Below are 14,414 nucleotides of genomic sequence, written 5' to 3'. Positions count from 1 at the left end.
CTCCCCTCTGCTGGCAGCCTCAGTCTCCCGACCCCCGAACCCACACCCTTGGCTCGCTCTCCTCGGTCTGAGAAAGGAGGATCCAAAAGAACTGGGGCGAGCCAGCCCCGCCCCGTAGGCCAAGTGAGGCCTGCCACCTAGTGGACACGGGGAGGATCGTCAAGGCGGGCTGCCCTACGGCGCAGGAGGGGAGGGCCCAGAGCTGGATCCCAGCCCCGGGCTGTGGCGGGAGAGACGCCCCCTTCCAGACCTTGGGCTGAGAGAGCAGAGCCTGACCTCAGGCTGTGGGGAAGTCGAAGCCCCCCTTCCAGACCTTGGGCTGAGGGCGGGACCCAGACTGGAGGCTGGGGGAGGGCAGAAGAGGCGAGGCCTGGGGCTTCAGGAAGGGATGGGTGGCAAGGCCCAGGGGTGGGTTGGTCTCTGTCCTGAGAAAAGCAGGACAGAGACCAGCCCACCCAGAGATGCCCCCCACCCCATGCTGCCCAAATGGGGAGACCCTGGGCAGCGGTCTTAACCCAGCAGCCCAAAGGTTTAAGGCCCTGGCTCTCCTCCCCTCCCCTTCCCTCCCTTCCCCTCGCCTGGGCTTTTGACCCCTCCCAGCCCCTCCCTTCGCCTCCACCACCTTTGCCCGGTGGTGGTGACGTTGCGGTGTCTCTGGCGCAGACCAGGCCGGAGGCTGGGGCTGGATCCTGGCGGCCATGTTCTCCCTGCTGTCCCTCCCCTCCTGGCTCCCCAGCCTCCCCTCCCTTGAGTGGGGCTCCGGCCTCCTTGACGCCCTCCTGCAAGGTGAGCCCCTCCCCCATCCCCCTCAGCCCCACCCCCTCCGGGGCACCAGCCCGGCGCAAGACGAACCCCACCCACGTGCGTCTCCCACCGCCCCCTCCTCTAACCCTACCAAGCCGCCTACCCTCCCTACTAACCCCGTCAGGCCTCGTCGGGGCCTGCGGAGTCTCCGTCCTGAACAACCTCCTGAAGGTCTACTTCTTCGTGGGCTGTACCAAGTGAGTGCCCGCCTCCCCGGCCCCCTCCCAGCCCCCTGGAGCCCACACTGCATGCGACTCTGGCCTCCTCCGAGGGCAGGACTGGGAGGGAGAGACCACCCGTCCTTAATCCCCAGGGTGTGGCTGGGGGCACCGGTACCCCTCCAGGGACGAGGCTGGTGGTTCTGCCCCTCTGCCCGTGCCCCCTCTACCTCCACAGTGACCCGGAGCGGCGGCTTGAAAAGGAACGGCTGCGGGCCCAGTGGGCCTCGCTGGAGACCGTGCACCTGGCAGGGCTGGCCCTGATCCTGACCGTCGTGCAGGTCCGGGTGGCCGCCCTTGTGGTGCTCGAGTTCTCCCTCCGGGCTGTCTCCATGCTGCTTTCCCTGGACAAGGTAAGACCACAGGCAGGTGGTGGGTTAGGACTGCCCGGCCCTGGGCCCTAGTTTTCACCCCCAAATACAGGAAACTGGGCCTGGTTGTCATCGCCAAAGCCAAGTCTCCACTCAGAGTGGACACCACCCCAGTCCAAGAAGATAACACAGCAGCTCCCGGATGTCGAGAGCTTCCCGTGAGCCAGGCACGGTGCTAGATGCTTTGAGTGCATCGTCTCATCCTCAGAACCACAAGGGATAAAAGTCTGCTGTGATCCCGATCTCCCACATGGGAAACTAAGGCTCAGAGATGCTACGTGGCTTATCTGTGGCCAACAACCAGCAAGAAGTAGAGTCGGGCTTTGAACCCAGGCCTCGAAGGCTTTGAGCCACCACCCTTCAGCAAGCAGATAGGTCCCAAGTAATAATCACGATTGAAATTAAGCTGAAAGAAATGATTCCTGTAGGGCTTGACCTGAAGGCAATATTCCCTCTTCGGGAACGGCCTCCCACAGAGAGGACCACCTGTACCTTGACACCCTCTGGGTCCCCGCGCGGTGAGGAGTGGGCTGAGCGCACACCATCGGGGCCCCTCTCTGCCCCCTCCCCCGCCCAGGGCGCCCGGGGCACCGAGAGGCTGCAGCTGTACCTACCGTGCCAGTACCCGCTGGGCTGCGGGCTGACCTGCAGCCTGAGCTTCCTGCAGGAGGGCGCCCCGCACCGCACGCTGAACCTGCTGCTGGGCCTGGGGCTGGCCGCGCTGCTCCGCTCGGGCACCCGGCGCCTCCGCCGCCACGTCTGCCAGCTCTACGAGCTGCACAGTAGCCAGCGCTACTGTGGGGTCTGCCTGGGCCTGCTGGCTGGCGCTTGCAGCCTCCCCCGGCTGCTGGGCCGCGCCCTGGCCGTGACCTTTGCAGTGGGCAACCTGGCAGCCGTGACCCTACTCAACCGGGACTTCCTGACCACCTCGGAGGCTGTGCGTTTCTGGATGCCGCTCACCATCTGCTACGCCCTGCTGGTCATCTACATGCAGGGTGAGGGTCGCGGGCGGCAGTTCATTCACTCGACACTCACATCCCACCGTCTGACCCAGGCCCAGCGCTGTGCTAGGCCCTGGGGAGGCCGACGACACTCAGACCCTGCCCCTGCCATCCCAGAGCACCCAGCCTGCTAGCAGGGGCCACGCAGTGGGGCAGCTCAGATAAGGGTGCAGCGTGCAGGGGGAGCCTGGAGACACGGTACTTGAATTGGGCCTTGAAGGATAAGCAGGAGCCCCTGGGAGAGATGAGGGAGCAAAGGAGACCCTGGCAGAGGGAACCATAAATGCCAAAGCCCAGAAGTGGGACAAGGCATGAAAACGGAGTGCTGTCACGGAGGCAAGTGGAGCAGATGAGGCTGGCTGGGTTCACAGGGGCCTGATGGAGAGCTGTCATCATCCTAGCAAGGCAGTGTGATGAGAAGCCATTGCAGGGGTTTTTTTAATTTATTTTATTATTTTTTTTATTTTTTACTCTTTTGCGGTACGCGGGCCTGTCACTGTTGTGGCCTCTCCCGTTGCGGAGCACAGGCTCCGGACGCGCAGGCTCAGCGGCCATGGCTCACGGGCCCAGCCGCTCCGCAGCATGGGGGATCTTCCCGGACCGGGGCACGAACCCGTGTCCCCTGCATCGGCAGGCGGACTCTCAACCACTGCGCCACCAGTGAAGCCCCATTGCAGGGTTTTAAGCAGGGGAAAGTGACCTGATCAGATCTGGGCTCTAGGAGGAGCCACCTGGCTGCAGGGTAGGGATGGGATGGAAGAGTCAGGACAAGGAAGGGCAGTCAGGCAGGCAGAACAGCAGGTACAAAGGCCCTGTGGTGGGAAGGAATCTAGCATGCTTGGTGAAAACTTGGATCGCTGGGGCTAGAGAGCAAGGGGGACCAAGTCAGAGATGAGATGAGGTCGGAGAGGGGACTCCGGTCACATGGGGCAGGACCTCCCAAGGTGAGGAGTTTGGAATTTTCCCCAAATGCAGTGGGAAGTCCTGGGAGGATTGTAAGCAGGGGAATGATTTCACCTCGTTAGTGTGTTGGGAAGGCTACCGGCTGCTGAGTACACGCTGAGTTGTAGGGTCAAGATCAGAAGACGGGAGCCCAGTGAGGAGCCTGCTGTGAGAGATGAAGGGCGCTGGGACCCAGATCTACTTGGTAGAAAGAGCTCATAGGGCTTCCTGATGGAACGGACGAGGGAGTGCAGGAAAGAGGAGTCAGGACACCTCCTGTCCTGACTGCAGGGGGAGACTGGGGGTGGGCAGTGAGGCCTGGGAGGAAGAAGCGCCCCTGTAGTTGCTGGGAGTGGGTGTGGGGTGAGAAGGAAGGGAGCGGCGCTGCCTGGCGAGGGGAAGGCACGCGCTGAGGAGAGCGGCGGGGGAAGCTGGGGGGTCCAGGCAACCAACTCGGCTGGACCTCAGGGCAGGCAGGCAGGCGGACGGTGACAGGGACCGTGTCTCTGCAGAGGAGCGGCAGCAGCATCCCGGCGTGCAGAGCCAGGTCCAGACGGTGCTGGTACGCATGTGCGGCCTCTTTCTGCTGCTGCTGACCATGGGCCACTGGCTGGACCTCGTGGGCATCTTCACCTCCCTGCTGGGCGAGTTCTGGTGCCTGCTGGACACCCGCACCCTGTTTGATCTTTGCCAGATACAGGTGGGCACCCCCTCCCTGAACGTGCCCCAGACACTGAAGCCCTACTCCAGACAGCCCTGGGAGCCTCGACAGGTTTTCAGAAGAGCCGGGTGACCTCCGTTGGGGTGGGGGTCGGAGGCAGCTGGGGTTAACTTTTGACCCCTCGGTAGCCAGGGTCACTAGGAACGGGACGGGCGCCCCCCACCCTATCCAGTGCCCCAGAAGACCCCGAACGGGAGGAAGGTCCTGAAAATCGGGAGACTGAGGCCCCCCCCCCCCCGCGGGATGGGGGAACTGAGTGGCACCCTCCATCCCTTCCTCCCTGCCTGCCCTCAGGATTTCCCATCCCAGAGGCCTTCCGCGTCAGCTCCAAGCCAGCCCCGGCCCTCGGCACCTGCCCAGCCGCAGGGGACGGCCCCCTCCTGACTTACTTCAGCGAGGACCTGGAGTCTCTCAGAGCCGCCCGGGCTCACCTGGAGGCCTTGACCCCAGGATACTGCCTGGCGGCAGGACGGCAGGGCTGCCCCCCACCTGGAGCACTGGGGGCCCCCGGGAGGGAGGAGAGGATTTGGGGCTGGGCCCCTCAGAGGGTGGGGACGCATGGAGGCTGCTGGGTTAACCCTCTTTTTCTCAGGGTGGGCAATGGGTACAGCCCCTCAGCCCTGCCTTCCCGGAGCGTTGGGGGGTGGGGAGAGATTGTATCCTCAGAATGGCTTCCTCCTTTACCAACCCCCCTTGCCCTGTCCACAGACAGTAAAGGTGATTCTCTCAGATTTGTCTCAGAATCATGAACGCACAGAGAGGTGAAGAGGCTTTCCTAAGGCCACAGAGCTCTCTGACTGAGGCAGGCTCCTGGGATATGGGCCAGCTGGGTCCCTGGGGTTCAGGAATTTACTATTGTTGTGGCTGAGGACATGACAGGGATGCAGTGGCGTGGATGGGCACGTGGTCTGGGACTCACCTGCTTCTTGGGTGGATGATGCCCGCATCCTGTCCCATCCTAGGCTAAGAAACAACTGGAGGGAGTATGATGCCTAGGCCTCTATTGGTGCCCTTGGTCCCCAGCCTCTGACCCTGACACGAGGATCCTTGCCGTCTCAGCCCTGTTCAGCCTTGTATCCCCTGCAGGGCCCAGCTCATGAAGGCCACAGAGTATATGGAAAAAGGTTGGGTACCAGCTCCCCTGCTTACCTGCTGTGTGGCCTTGGGTAGGCCACTGCCCCTCTCTGAGCCTGTCAGAAGAACAACTACCATGTGTTGGGCACTGCGCTGAGCATTTTTATTACCTCATTTCATTTTAACATCAGCCCCAAGAGGCAGGTACTCTTATCCCTTTTTAAAGTCAGAAACCGAGGCTCAGAGAGACTAAGTAACTTGCTCAAGGACACACAGCTAGTTAGTGGCAAGACAGGATTTGAATCAGGTAGCCTGACCCGCAGAGTTCAAGTGCTGTGCATGTTCCCTGCTCCCCACTTCTTGTTGAAGAATTGGGGCCAGGGAAACTAACAGAGGTGGGCGTAAAAAATATGGCAGGTCCATTCCTGGTAGGTTCTGGAATGTTGTTCCCACCACCTTCTGTCCAGGTTAGCCTGAGGCTCTACCCACACCCATGTTCTCCTGGCCCAGGCACCCAGCCCACGAGGTAGTTTGTGTCCATGGGGATTGAGGGCCCCAACTCAGAGGCCCTTTCCCAGGAGGGACCCCATACAGCAAAGGAGACTGCCAGCCAGGGGACTTCCAAAGGGGTTGTGAGGGTCAGGTTGTCTGGGAGAGGCAGGGGAGGCACCAGGGAGGAGGTGGGACCTGGAGAAGGTTCTTTGAGGATTCCAGTCTCGAATGGGTCCCACTTCTCAGCAAAGCCCACCGTGGTCACCCGAAGTCTACTGCTTTGGAGCAGACAGAGTCTGGCCTAAGATTCCACTCCCCACCCTGGGTGCACCTGAGATACAGGGACAGGCTGGCCCCAAGGCCGGACGGGGCGGTTTCAGCTCATTCCTCCAGGAATGGCCACCAACAGACAGTTCGAGCCCAACTTCTGATCCCCTGCTCTCCATCCCACCCCCAGGAGGGGCCTTTCAGCCCCAGAGTAGCTGAGGTGGGGGAAGTGCCTGTGGATGCCCCTCCCCCAATACAGAACCCAGCCCCCCTCTGCCTGGGAGTGTGCTTGGTTCCCTCTGGGCAGGAAACTTGCCCCAGTCTAGGAGGAAATGGCTCAGTTAGGTGAGCACAAGGCCAGCCCCTTGCCAGAGCCAGACTGGACACCGGGTTCCAACTCGGGCCTGATGTTTTTGCTGGAAGGTTCCCTGGCCTCCCAGCCCCCCACACAGCCCGGGACCCGGTGGGGACAGGGTTGGGAGGAGATTGGACTTGGCAGTCCTTTCCTTTTTATGGGCACAGGGACTGTTTTCCAAACAAAAATTGGGCCACGTGGGCTGGAATAGTATTCTTTTCTTATCTATTAAATTATTTTTGTGAAAAATCTGACAAGGGTATAAAAATTAGATCACTCTAGTGAGCCCTACCAGACAAAGAGAACTAGGCCTGAAGTGCAGAGGGTAGAGGGGATCGAAAAGGTGCGGTCTGCAACAGGGCCATGAAGCTGAACTTGTTCTGCCATGGACCATGAGATCCCAAATCCTGGGCCCGAGACAACATCCTTCTGAAGAGGTGGGAAACCCGAGCCCCAGTCCCTGCTGAGAGGGAACGGTACCTCTGGAGCACCTGGGGTTGGGGTGAGCCTTCCTCCTCCCTCCTGAGCCCCCGCACCTGTGGGTTTTCTGAGCTATGGCATTGTCCCTCTTGATGTCCTGCATTCCTTCCCCTATTACCGAACATCTGCATGGGGCGAGGCTCTGGGGCAAACCCTGAGGATGAGCAAGATGCCCAAGTAGCAACTGGTGCTGGAAAAAAAAAAAAAAAAAAGTTGGGCCTGGGGACAGAGTGACGGGGGTGAAGGAGGGTGTATTTGTCATCTACAGCTATGTAGCAAATGGCCCTGAAACAGCAGCGTAAAGCAACAGACGCTTATCGTCTCGCTTTTTCTGGGGGTTGGGAATCCAGGTGCAGCTTGGCTGGGTCTTCTGGCTCAGAGTCTCACAGGCCACAGTCAAGGTGTCACCTAAGGCTGTGGTGTCATCCTAAGGCTCGACTGGAGCAGAATCCACTTCCAGTCTCACTCACGTTGCTGTCGGCAGGATTCCGTCTATCACGGGCTAGTGGACCGAGGGGCTCAGTTCCTCTCTGGCTATTGGCCAGGGTCTCCCTCAGTTCCTTGCCACGTGGCCCTCTCCATAGGGCAGCCCACGACATGGCAGCCAGCTTCCCTCTGTGATGCAAGTCAGGGAGACAGACAGAAGATGAGCAGGACAGAAGTCACTGTCTTTGTAACCCCGTGTTAAAAGCGACATCCCACTCTTCTGCTCTATTCTGTTGGTTAGAAGCAAGTCGCTGGGTCTAGCCCACCCTTTAGAGAAAGGGATTACACAAGGGCATGGCAGAGGGTGGGGGTTCTCAGGGGGCCGTTTTAGAAGCTGCCTTCCACAGAAGGCTTCTTTGAGGAGACCTGAATGGACTGCAGGAGCAGGCCAAGCGGAAAGCTGAGGGAAGAACACCCCAGGCTGAGAGAACGGCACGGGTAAAGGCCCTGAGGTGGGAACAAGCTGGGAGAATCCAGGAACAGCAGGAAATTTAGCATGGCTGGAGCCTCACAGAGAGGATGGAGTGGCGGGAATGAGGTCACAGAGGTGGGCAGGGACCAGATTGCTCAGGGCCACAGCCAGCATTAGGAATTTATTCCCCTGTGACGGGCAGCTAGTGGAGGGTTTGCACATGGAGGTGACATAATCTGACTTTTACGTTTTTATTTTTTATTTTTTTTGCGGTTCGCAGGCCTCTCACTGTTGTGGCCTCTCCCATTGCGGAGCACAGGCTCCGGACGCGCAGGCTCAGCGGCCATGGCTCACGGGCCTGGCCGCTCCGCGGCATGTGGGATCTTCCCGGACCGGGGTACGAACCCGTGTCCCCTGCATCGGTAGGCGGACTCTCAACCACTGCGCCACCAGGGAAGCCCTGACTTTTACGTTTTTAAAGGACTCCTCTCCTTGCTGTTTTTAGAATAGACAGTGTAGGAACAGTAAACCAGTTTGAAGGCATTTAAAACAACCCAGATGAGAGCACGGGGGCTTGGACCAGGGTGGTGGCCGTGGGGGTGGCCAGGATGGTTGGATTCTGAACATGTTTTGAGAGATTGATAAGATTTCCTTGTCAATTAGATGTGGGCTTGAGAGGAAGAGAGGAATCCTGGGAACTCTTTGATTTGGGACCTGAGCAACTGGGTGAATGAGATGAGGGCCTCCAGGGTCAGAGCAGGGTTACCTCAAGCGGGTGTGGTCAGCATCAGTGGAGGGTCCAGGTGTTGTGAAGGGTGTGATGTGGTCTGGGGTTCAGAGAGACCTCGCTGACAAAGAGCTGCAGAAACCAATCCTGAACGTTGAGGGGGAGTTCCCAGGACATGGGGTGGTGGTGAAGCCCAGGCAGGTCTCAAGGCTCCTGAGTGGCCTGAGGGATGGAGGAGGGGTCGGGTCAGTGTGGCTGGAGCCCAGGAGGCAACGGGCACAGTGGTGGGAGATGCTGTCACGGAAGTGGGCCGGGGCCAGATCGCCAGGACAGGGGCGGGGTTTCGCGTTTTCCCCAAGAGCAGTGGGAGCCGCAGAAGGGGTGTCGGGGCGTGTGATGGTCACGTGCTGCTTTAGCGAGACGGCCTGGCCGGCTTGGAGAGTGGATTGCAAGGAGTAAGAGCAAGGCGAGTCCAATTTTAAGGGTCTCTTTTAGGGACTTCCCTGGCGGTCCAATGGTTAGGACTCCACACTTCCAAGGCAGGGGGCGCAGGTTTGATCACTGGTCAGGGAACTAAGATCCCACATGCCGCATGGTGCGGCCAAAAAAAAAAAAGAAAGGGTCCCCTTTAGAAAAAAGCATACAAAATTCATATGAAAGTGAATATTGATTGAGAATGGGAAAGAAAAGCAGGACGAGCTGCTGGAACCCTGGAGATGTGGGTCCTTCTTCTGACATCTCTGTGGGCAGTTTGCCAGGAACACTTAGAGAGAAATGTGTCCTGAGTGTAACCCGGCTGCCCCTCCCTCCTACAACACTTCATTACTTCCAGAGACCCCCAGTCCTGGAAGTCTGGGGCCGTGCAAGTGAGAGGCCTGAGCATAAGTTTCATTAACTTCACAGTAAGCCCACCTCTGCGGACGAGAGAAGCGGGGAGGCCGGCGAGGGGCCCTGGCAGGGTCTAGGCCACATTACACTTCAGCAAGGAGGCGTCTCAGGGATGGGGGTCCTCACTGCCAGAGAGCAGTGAGGTGTTGGATAGATGCTGGTGGAGGCTCACAGTGAAGCGGGAGCTCAAGGAGGGGCCTGGGGTTGGTGGGGGCTCAGGGACCCTCCCAAGTGAGTGGTGCCAGGACTTCCTTTCCTCTGTCCACAGAAGGGGCTCTGACCTTCAAGGCCTGGGTCAAGGACGGGCCTTTCCAGCCCACTGAGACTCACGCCCCGCCATGGCCACCCCACACGTCCCGCCCCTCATCGTGAAGGCTGTGCGGGTGTGCTTAGTTGAGGGGGGGCTGTGGGAACCAGGGGGTCCAGCCAGAGCCAGCTCAGGACACTGGACCAGGAGGGGATTAAGAGCCAGACGTTGTTGTCACGGCCAGGTCTAGAGGCTGGGCCCTGCCTGGCCCAAGTGGACACAGGCTTGGGGGCCTGAGAGTGGGGAACTCCATGTGGCTATAACTGTGGCTTGGTTACTCCCTACTTGGTTTTTGAACATTTCCCTACACGCTTGGCCTGTTTAGTAAAAGGGCTTGGAGCTAGACTACATGGGCTTGAAAGAAGCTGCCTAACGGAGATGACCCTGAGCAAGTTGCTCTCTCTGTGCCTCAGTTTCCCCACTTGTTGAGAGGACTGAACGGGATGATGGACGTAGGGCACTTAGACAGGAGCCTGACTGTGGCCTCTAGGGCCCTCCGCATCGCCCCCTCCCCACAAGGGACTGCAACTCAGTCTCGGCCAAGCCCTTCTGGTGTGAAGGGTCAGTGAACACGCTGAGTAAGAGGGACTGGGAAGGAGGCACCGGCTCAGGCGGCAGAAGCAGGAACGGATCTCAGCGAAGCGAGAGAATGAAGAGGTCTCCCGCCTCCCCGTTTTGTCCACCAGACTGCTCCCCGGGTAGAGGAAGAAGAAGCATGTTTGCATTTTATTTGCAAAGAGCTGCGTGAGGAATTGTAAGCCTGAGCTCCGTATTTTTCTTGCATTATTTTCCCCCAGCCTTCAGGACGACCTTGTAAGGAGTTGATTGTTCTTTTCTCTATCTTCCCAGAGAACACTCAAGGTTCAGAGAAATTAAGTGACTTGCCCAAGGTCACAGAGCTAATAAGTGGGGGAGCCAACATCCAAATTCAAGTGGGTCTGACTCCAAAGCCCAGGCTTCTTAACGGCTCACTACCCTTTACTACTTCTCATATGATTTGCATATGCAGCTCCTTAAGACCCCCTACTCTTACTCCTGCATTTCATCAGAATTACTGAGACCCTACTATGTGCCAAGCACTGTGCTGGGTGCTGGAGACATGGAGAATAATAAGACACAGCCCTGCTCCCAGTTTGGTGGGTAAAGCATATTGGTTCAACCCAGCAGCCTTGAAATGAATCCATAGGATTGACATGAGTCCTGACACCTGGAGTAATCAGAGCAGGCTTCTCAACAGTGGTGACAGTGGTGCAGAGTTTGGAGGAAGAGATGATCCAGACCCATGGAGTCTCACCAATATTCCTCATGAGTTTGCTTTAAGCCACAGAAATAGTTTTTAACTGGTTGAAGAAAAATGAAGAAAAAAGAGAATGCATTGGCTCCAGAGATCCAGAGGTAGGACTTCAAGCATGGCTGGATCCAGCAGCCTAAGTGATGTAATCAGTTATCGCTCCTTTTTTTAAAAAGTAAATTTATTTATTTAATTTATTTATTTTTGGCTGCATTGGGTCTTCATTGCTGTACGCAGGCTTTCTCTAGTTGCGGCGAGCGGAGGCTACTCTTCGTTGCGGTGTGTGGACTTCTCATTGCAGTGGCTTCTCTCATTGCAGAGCACGGGCTCTAGGCGTGCGGGCTTCGGTAATTGTGGCACGCGGGCTCAGTAGTTATGGCTCGCAGGCTCTACAGCGCAGGCTCAGCTGTTGTGGCGCACAGGCTTAGTTGCTCCGCAGCATGTGGGACCTTCCCGAACCAGGGCTTGAATCCGTGTCCTCTGTATTGGCAGGCGGATTCTTAACCACTGCACCACCAGGGAAGCCCATTATAGATTTGGGTCTCCTTCTCTATCATCTTTGCCCTGCTGTCGTCTGTCTTGGTCCAAGTGTTGGCATAAATGGTGCCAAGCTTGCATCCTGTCACCCTGGAAAAATACTGCCTCTTTCTACATAGTTCCAGCCAGGCACTGAGAGTGGGAGTGAGCTTTCCCAAAGAGAAATTGGGTGCTGTTACCAGAATCCAAGAAAGTGATGCTAACTGACAGGAACCACGATGTCCCTTTGATTCTCCAGCAGAACCAAGTCTTCCTTCCCTTCAGCACTTTTGTCCATCTCACTATAATATCCCAAAACCTCTGTCCTCTATATGATGGGAAGAGGAAAGCAACTCACCTGAACACTTACTAAGCGCCAGGAAAACTCATCCACATTCATTCCAACAAATCCTCACAAAGCCACAGGGAGGTTCTGCTATCCCAGGTTCACGAGAGGAAACTGAGGCTCAGAGAGAAGTGACTTGCCCAAGGTAACAGGCGGGCATGTGACAGAGCTGCAGTCACTCACAGATACTGCTGTTACTCATATCTGTGCTTGCCCCCCTCCCCCTGCAACCTGCCCCTGCTACAGTTTGTGGGAGCCCCCACTTCCCTGCACTGCTGCACCCCTGCCCAGCCCCTAGCACAGTAGGTGCTCAGGAAACAAGTGCTGAACTGACCAGACTTCAAGCAGGCAGAGGGGACGATGGAGGGAGGGAGGGGAGCAGAACCAGGACAGGGAGGCCCAGGGGGGTTTCTGAGGCTGTTTGCCAAGCAGTAGACCCCAACCCGGGTGTATGATTTCAGCTTCACACGTGGGCACCCCTAGGCTAGGACTGACGCTTCTGCTCTGACCTGGCCCAGGTGGAGCCTGTCCAGGGGAAAGGCAATTGGACCAATGGATACTTCCCCACCTTGGGGTCACTGGCTCCCTGGGGACTGCAGCTCAGGGAGCCTCAGAGGAAAAATCACAGAGGGGAGGACACCTCCATGCCACTCTCCCCAGGCTTGTCACTTTTCTTGGATCTAGCTGCAGAGCAAAGGGACCCTGTGAGCAGAGAGCTCTAGAAACCAGGTGAGAGTGATGTGGGAACAGCCAGCGCCACCACTGGTGGGGCACCAACTCTGGACCAGGCCCTAGTGCGCCCTTTCCCTGCCTCTGTCCCCAGCAGCTCTGCAAAGGGGAGTATTCATGTCTTCATTCGAGGGCAATCAGTCCAGCTGCCCCATGTTACAGGTGAGGAAACAGAGCCTCCGAGAGGGAAGGAACTTGTCCAAGGTCACAGCCAGCACCAGGGCGTTAGGAGTTAAGCCTAAGTCTGACCTCAAAGCCCATGTTTTCCCTACTGCCTTCCTCTCCCTGGAATGCCCTCCCCTATTCCTCTTGTGGCTGGTTCCTCTTCATATCCTCCCAGAGAGGCCTGCCCTAGCCCCACCCACACCCTTATTCTGTCTCAGCCCCTTGCTTGTTCCTTTATAGCACACATCACCGCCGGTAATTATGTTCATTTTTGCTGGGAGTTCCCTGGCGGTCCAGTGGTTAGGACTCAGCGCTTTCACTGACTGCCAGGGCCTGGGGTTCAATCCCTGGTCGGGGAACTAAGATCCCACAAGCCAGCCGAGGACACAGTAGGTGCCCGACTGCTCTGTGGGCAGTAGGTGCCGTGTTCCCCAGCACACTGGACAGCAGCAAATGTCCCCACTGCCCTGGACCTTGCCCCTGTCTCCCACCCCTTCCCTGCCACCCAGGGTCTCAGCTGCCACAACCCTAATAGAAGATTGAGCCCCCTTGCTCAGGGGCTTGGCAGAAAGCTGCCCGAGCCTGGCAGGACAGGAGGACGGGAGCAGGGCCTCTGAGCTGGCAGACAAAGGGCGTGTGTTCTCATCCAGCGCACTTCCTGGGTTTCCATTGCAGGAAGCCGGGCACCTGCTAAGGTGACACCGACACCAGGGCTGGTGCGGGTGTCCTTTGTCCGGGACGCTCCTCTCCACCCTGGAGCAGCGGCAGAGGTGGGACAAGCGACCAGGGGTGTTGGACAGCCGGTAAGTGGTGGCAGCTGGGCCTCACATACCCCTTGGACCTTCTCCCTTCCCAAGCCAGTCTTAGCCCAGAGCAGGTGTGGGGAGGCCTGGCTCCTAGGTGGAATCGCTGGGACCTTAGACAAGGCTCCAGGTCAACCCTTTGGTGCCTCCTTGTCCCACCTGGAGGTGCGGTAGGAGGCTCAGGGGTGTACCGTGGAGGAGAGGGAGGGCAGCTCCATTTTTATTTGTTTTAAATAAGCTTCTGGGTCACGAAGCACTTCAAAAGGGGGTTCTATGGCTGAAAGTGTCTGAAAACCCCTGGCTCGCACTTCCTCCTTAGGGTCCTTCCTGTGGCTGGCGTCCAGTGACTCCCTCCTTCCTCCTGGGGGAAGGCATCGGGGTCTTGCTCTGAGCAGTGCTGCAAAGGGAAGTGACCTTACCAAGCTGGAGAATGAGCCTGAGCAGGGGCTCAGGCAGCCTTGAGTGTGAGCCCCCCTCTGCCAAAAAGCGAGGGAGTCACCTCTCTTCCCATCTCGAAGGGCGGCAGCTGCACCAGCCCCTGGGACCGCAGGGCAACATGTGTGCCCGGGGGCACCCGCTGGTCTGGGTTTGAATCCAGCTCTGCCACTTGCCTCTTGTGTGACCTTGAGCCTCTGTGGGCCTCAGTTTCTCGTCTGTGAAGCAGGGATAATCAGCCCTTTCCCATAGGGCTCTCCCGGGGATTAAATGGAAAGGTCTGTAGGCCGAGCATCAGATAGAAAGCCCCTATAAACGGCAGCTACTGTGCTTACTGTTGTTATTGTAGAGTGGCTGAGAGGATCGAATGAAAAAAGGGATGACAAGGGGGACAGGAGCGGTGACAAAACGTAGGTGAGGGATTTAAGGAGGCGGGATGAGAAGGCAGAGCGCGGGACATGGTGTCCAGGTCCCCCCCCAACCCCCACGAGTGTGGGCCCCACAAGAGAAGCCCCGGAGCCCTCCCCGCCAGCACGACTCCAGCTTTGGGCCCGCAGGGGGAGCCGGACCCTGCCTGGCCGCCC

General features: G+C 58.2%; 1 protein-coding gene across 5 annotated transcripts; it reads left to right on the top strand.

Annotated features, from left to right (window-relative positions):
- Positions 1–136: 136 nt before the first annotated feature.
- Positions 137–14,153, top strand: TMEM82 (transmembrane protein 82). 5 transcript variants are annotated; one of them, XM_060141350.1, is made up of 9 exons: positions 553–786; positions 929–1,001; positions 1,201–1,375; positions 1,971–2,388; positions 3,849–4,036; positions 4,352–5,181; positions 12,383–12,589; positions 13,268–13,395; positions 13,715–13,836. In XM_060141350.1, exons 1-6 carry the CDS (start codon positions 699–701, stop codon positions 4,439–4,441), a joined length of 1,032 nt encoding a protein of 343 aa, XP_059997333.1. In that variant the 5' UTR covers positions 553–698; the 3' UTR covers positions 4,442–5,181; positions 12,383–12,589; positions 13,268–13,395; positions 13,715–13,836. The 5 variants fall into 5 exon arrangements, with proteins under 5 accessions (XP_059997329.1, XP_059997332.1, XP_059997330.1 ...); XM_060141346.1 differs by having other exon boundaries at positions 137–1,001; positions 13,715–14,153; XM_060141349.1 differs by lacking the exons at positions 12,383–12,589; positions 13,268–13,395; positions 13,715–13,836 and adding exons at positions 9,959–10,299; positions 10,395–10,972 and having other exon boundaries at positions 137–1,001.
- The last annotated feature ends 261 nt before the right edge of the window (positions 14,154–14,414 follow it).

This window comes from Lagenorhynchus albirostris, chromosome 2, assembly GCF_949774975.1.
Source record: "Lagenorhynchus albirostris chromosome 2, mLagAlb1.1, whole genome shotgun sequence".
Lineage (NCBI taxonomy): Eukaryota > Metazoa > Chordata > Mammalia > Artiodactyla > Delphinidae > Lagenorhynchus > Lagenorhynchus albirostris.
The sequence above is the reverse complement of the archived record's forward strand: the minus strand, read 5'-3'. Positions and strand labels throughout refer to the sequence as shown.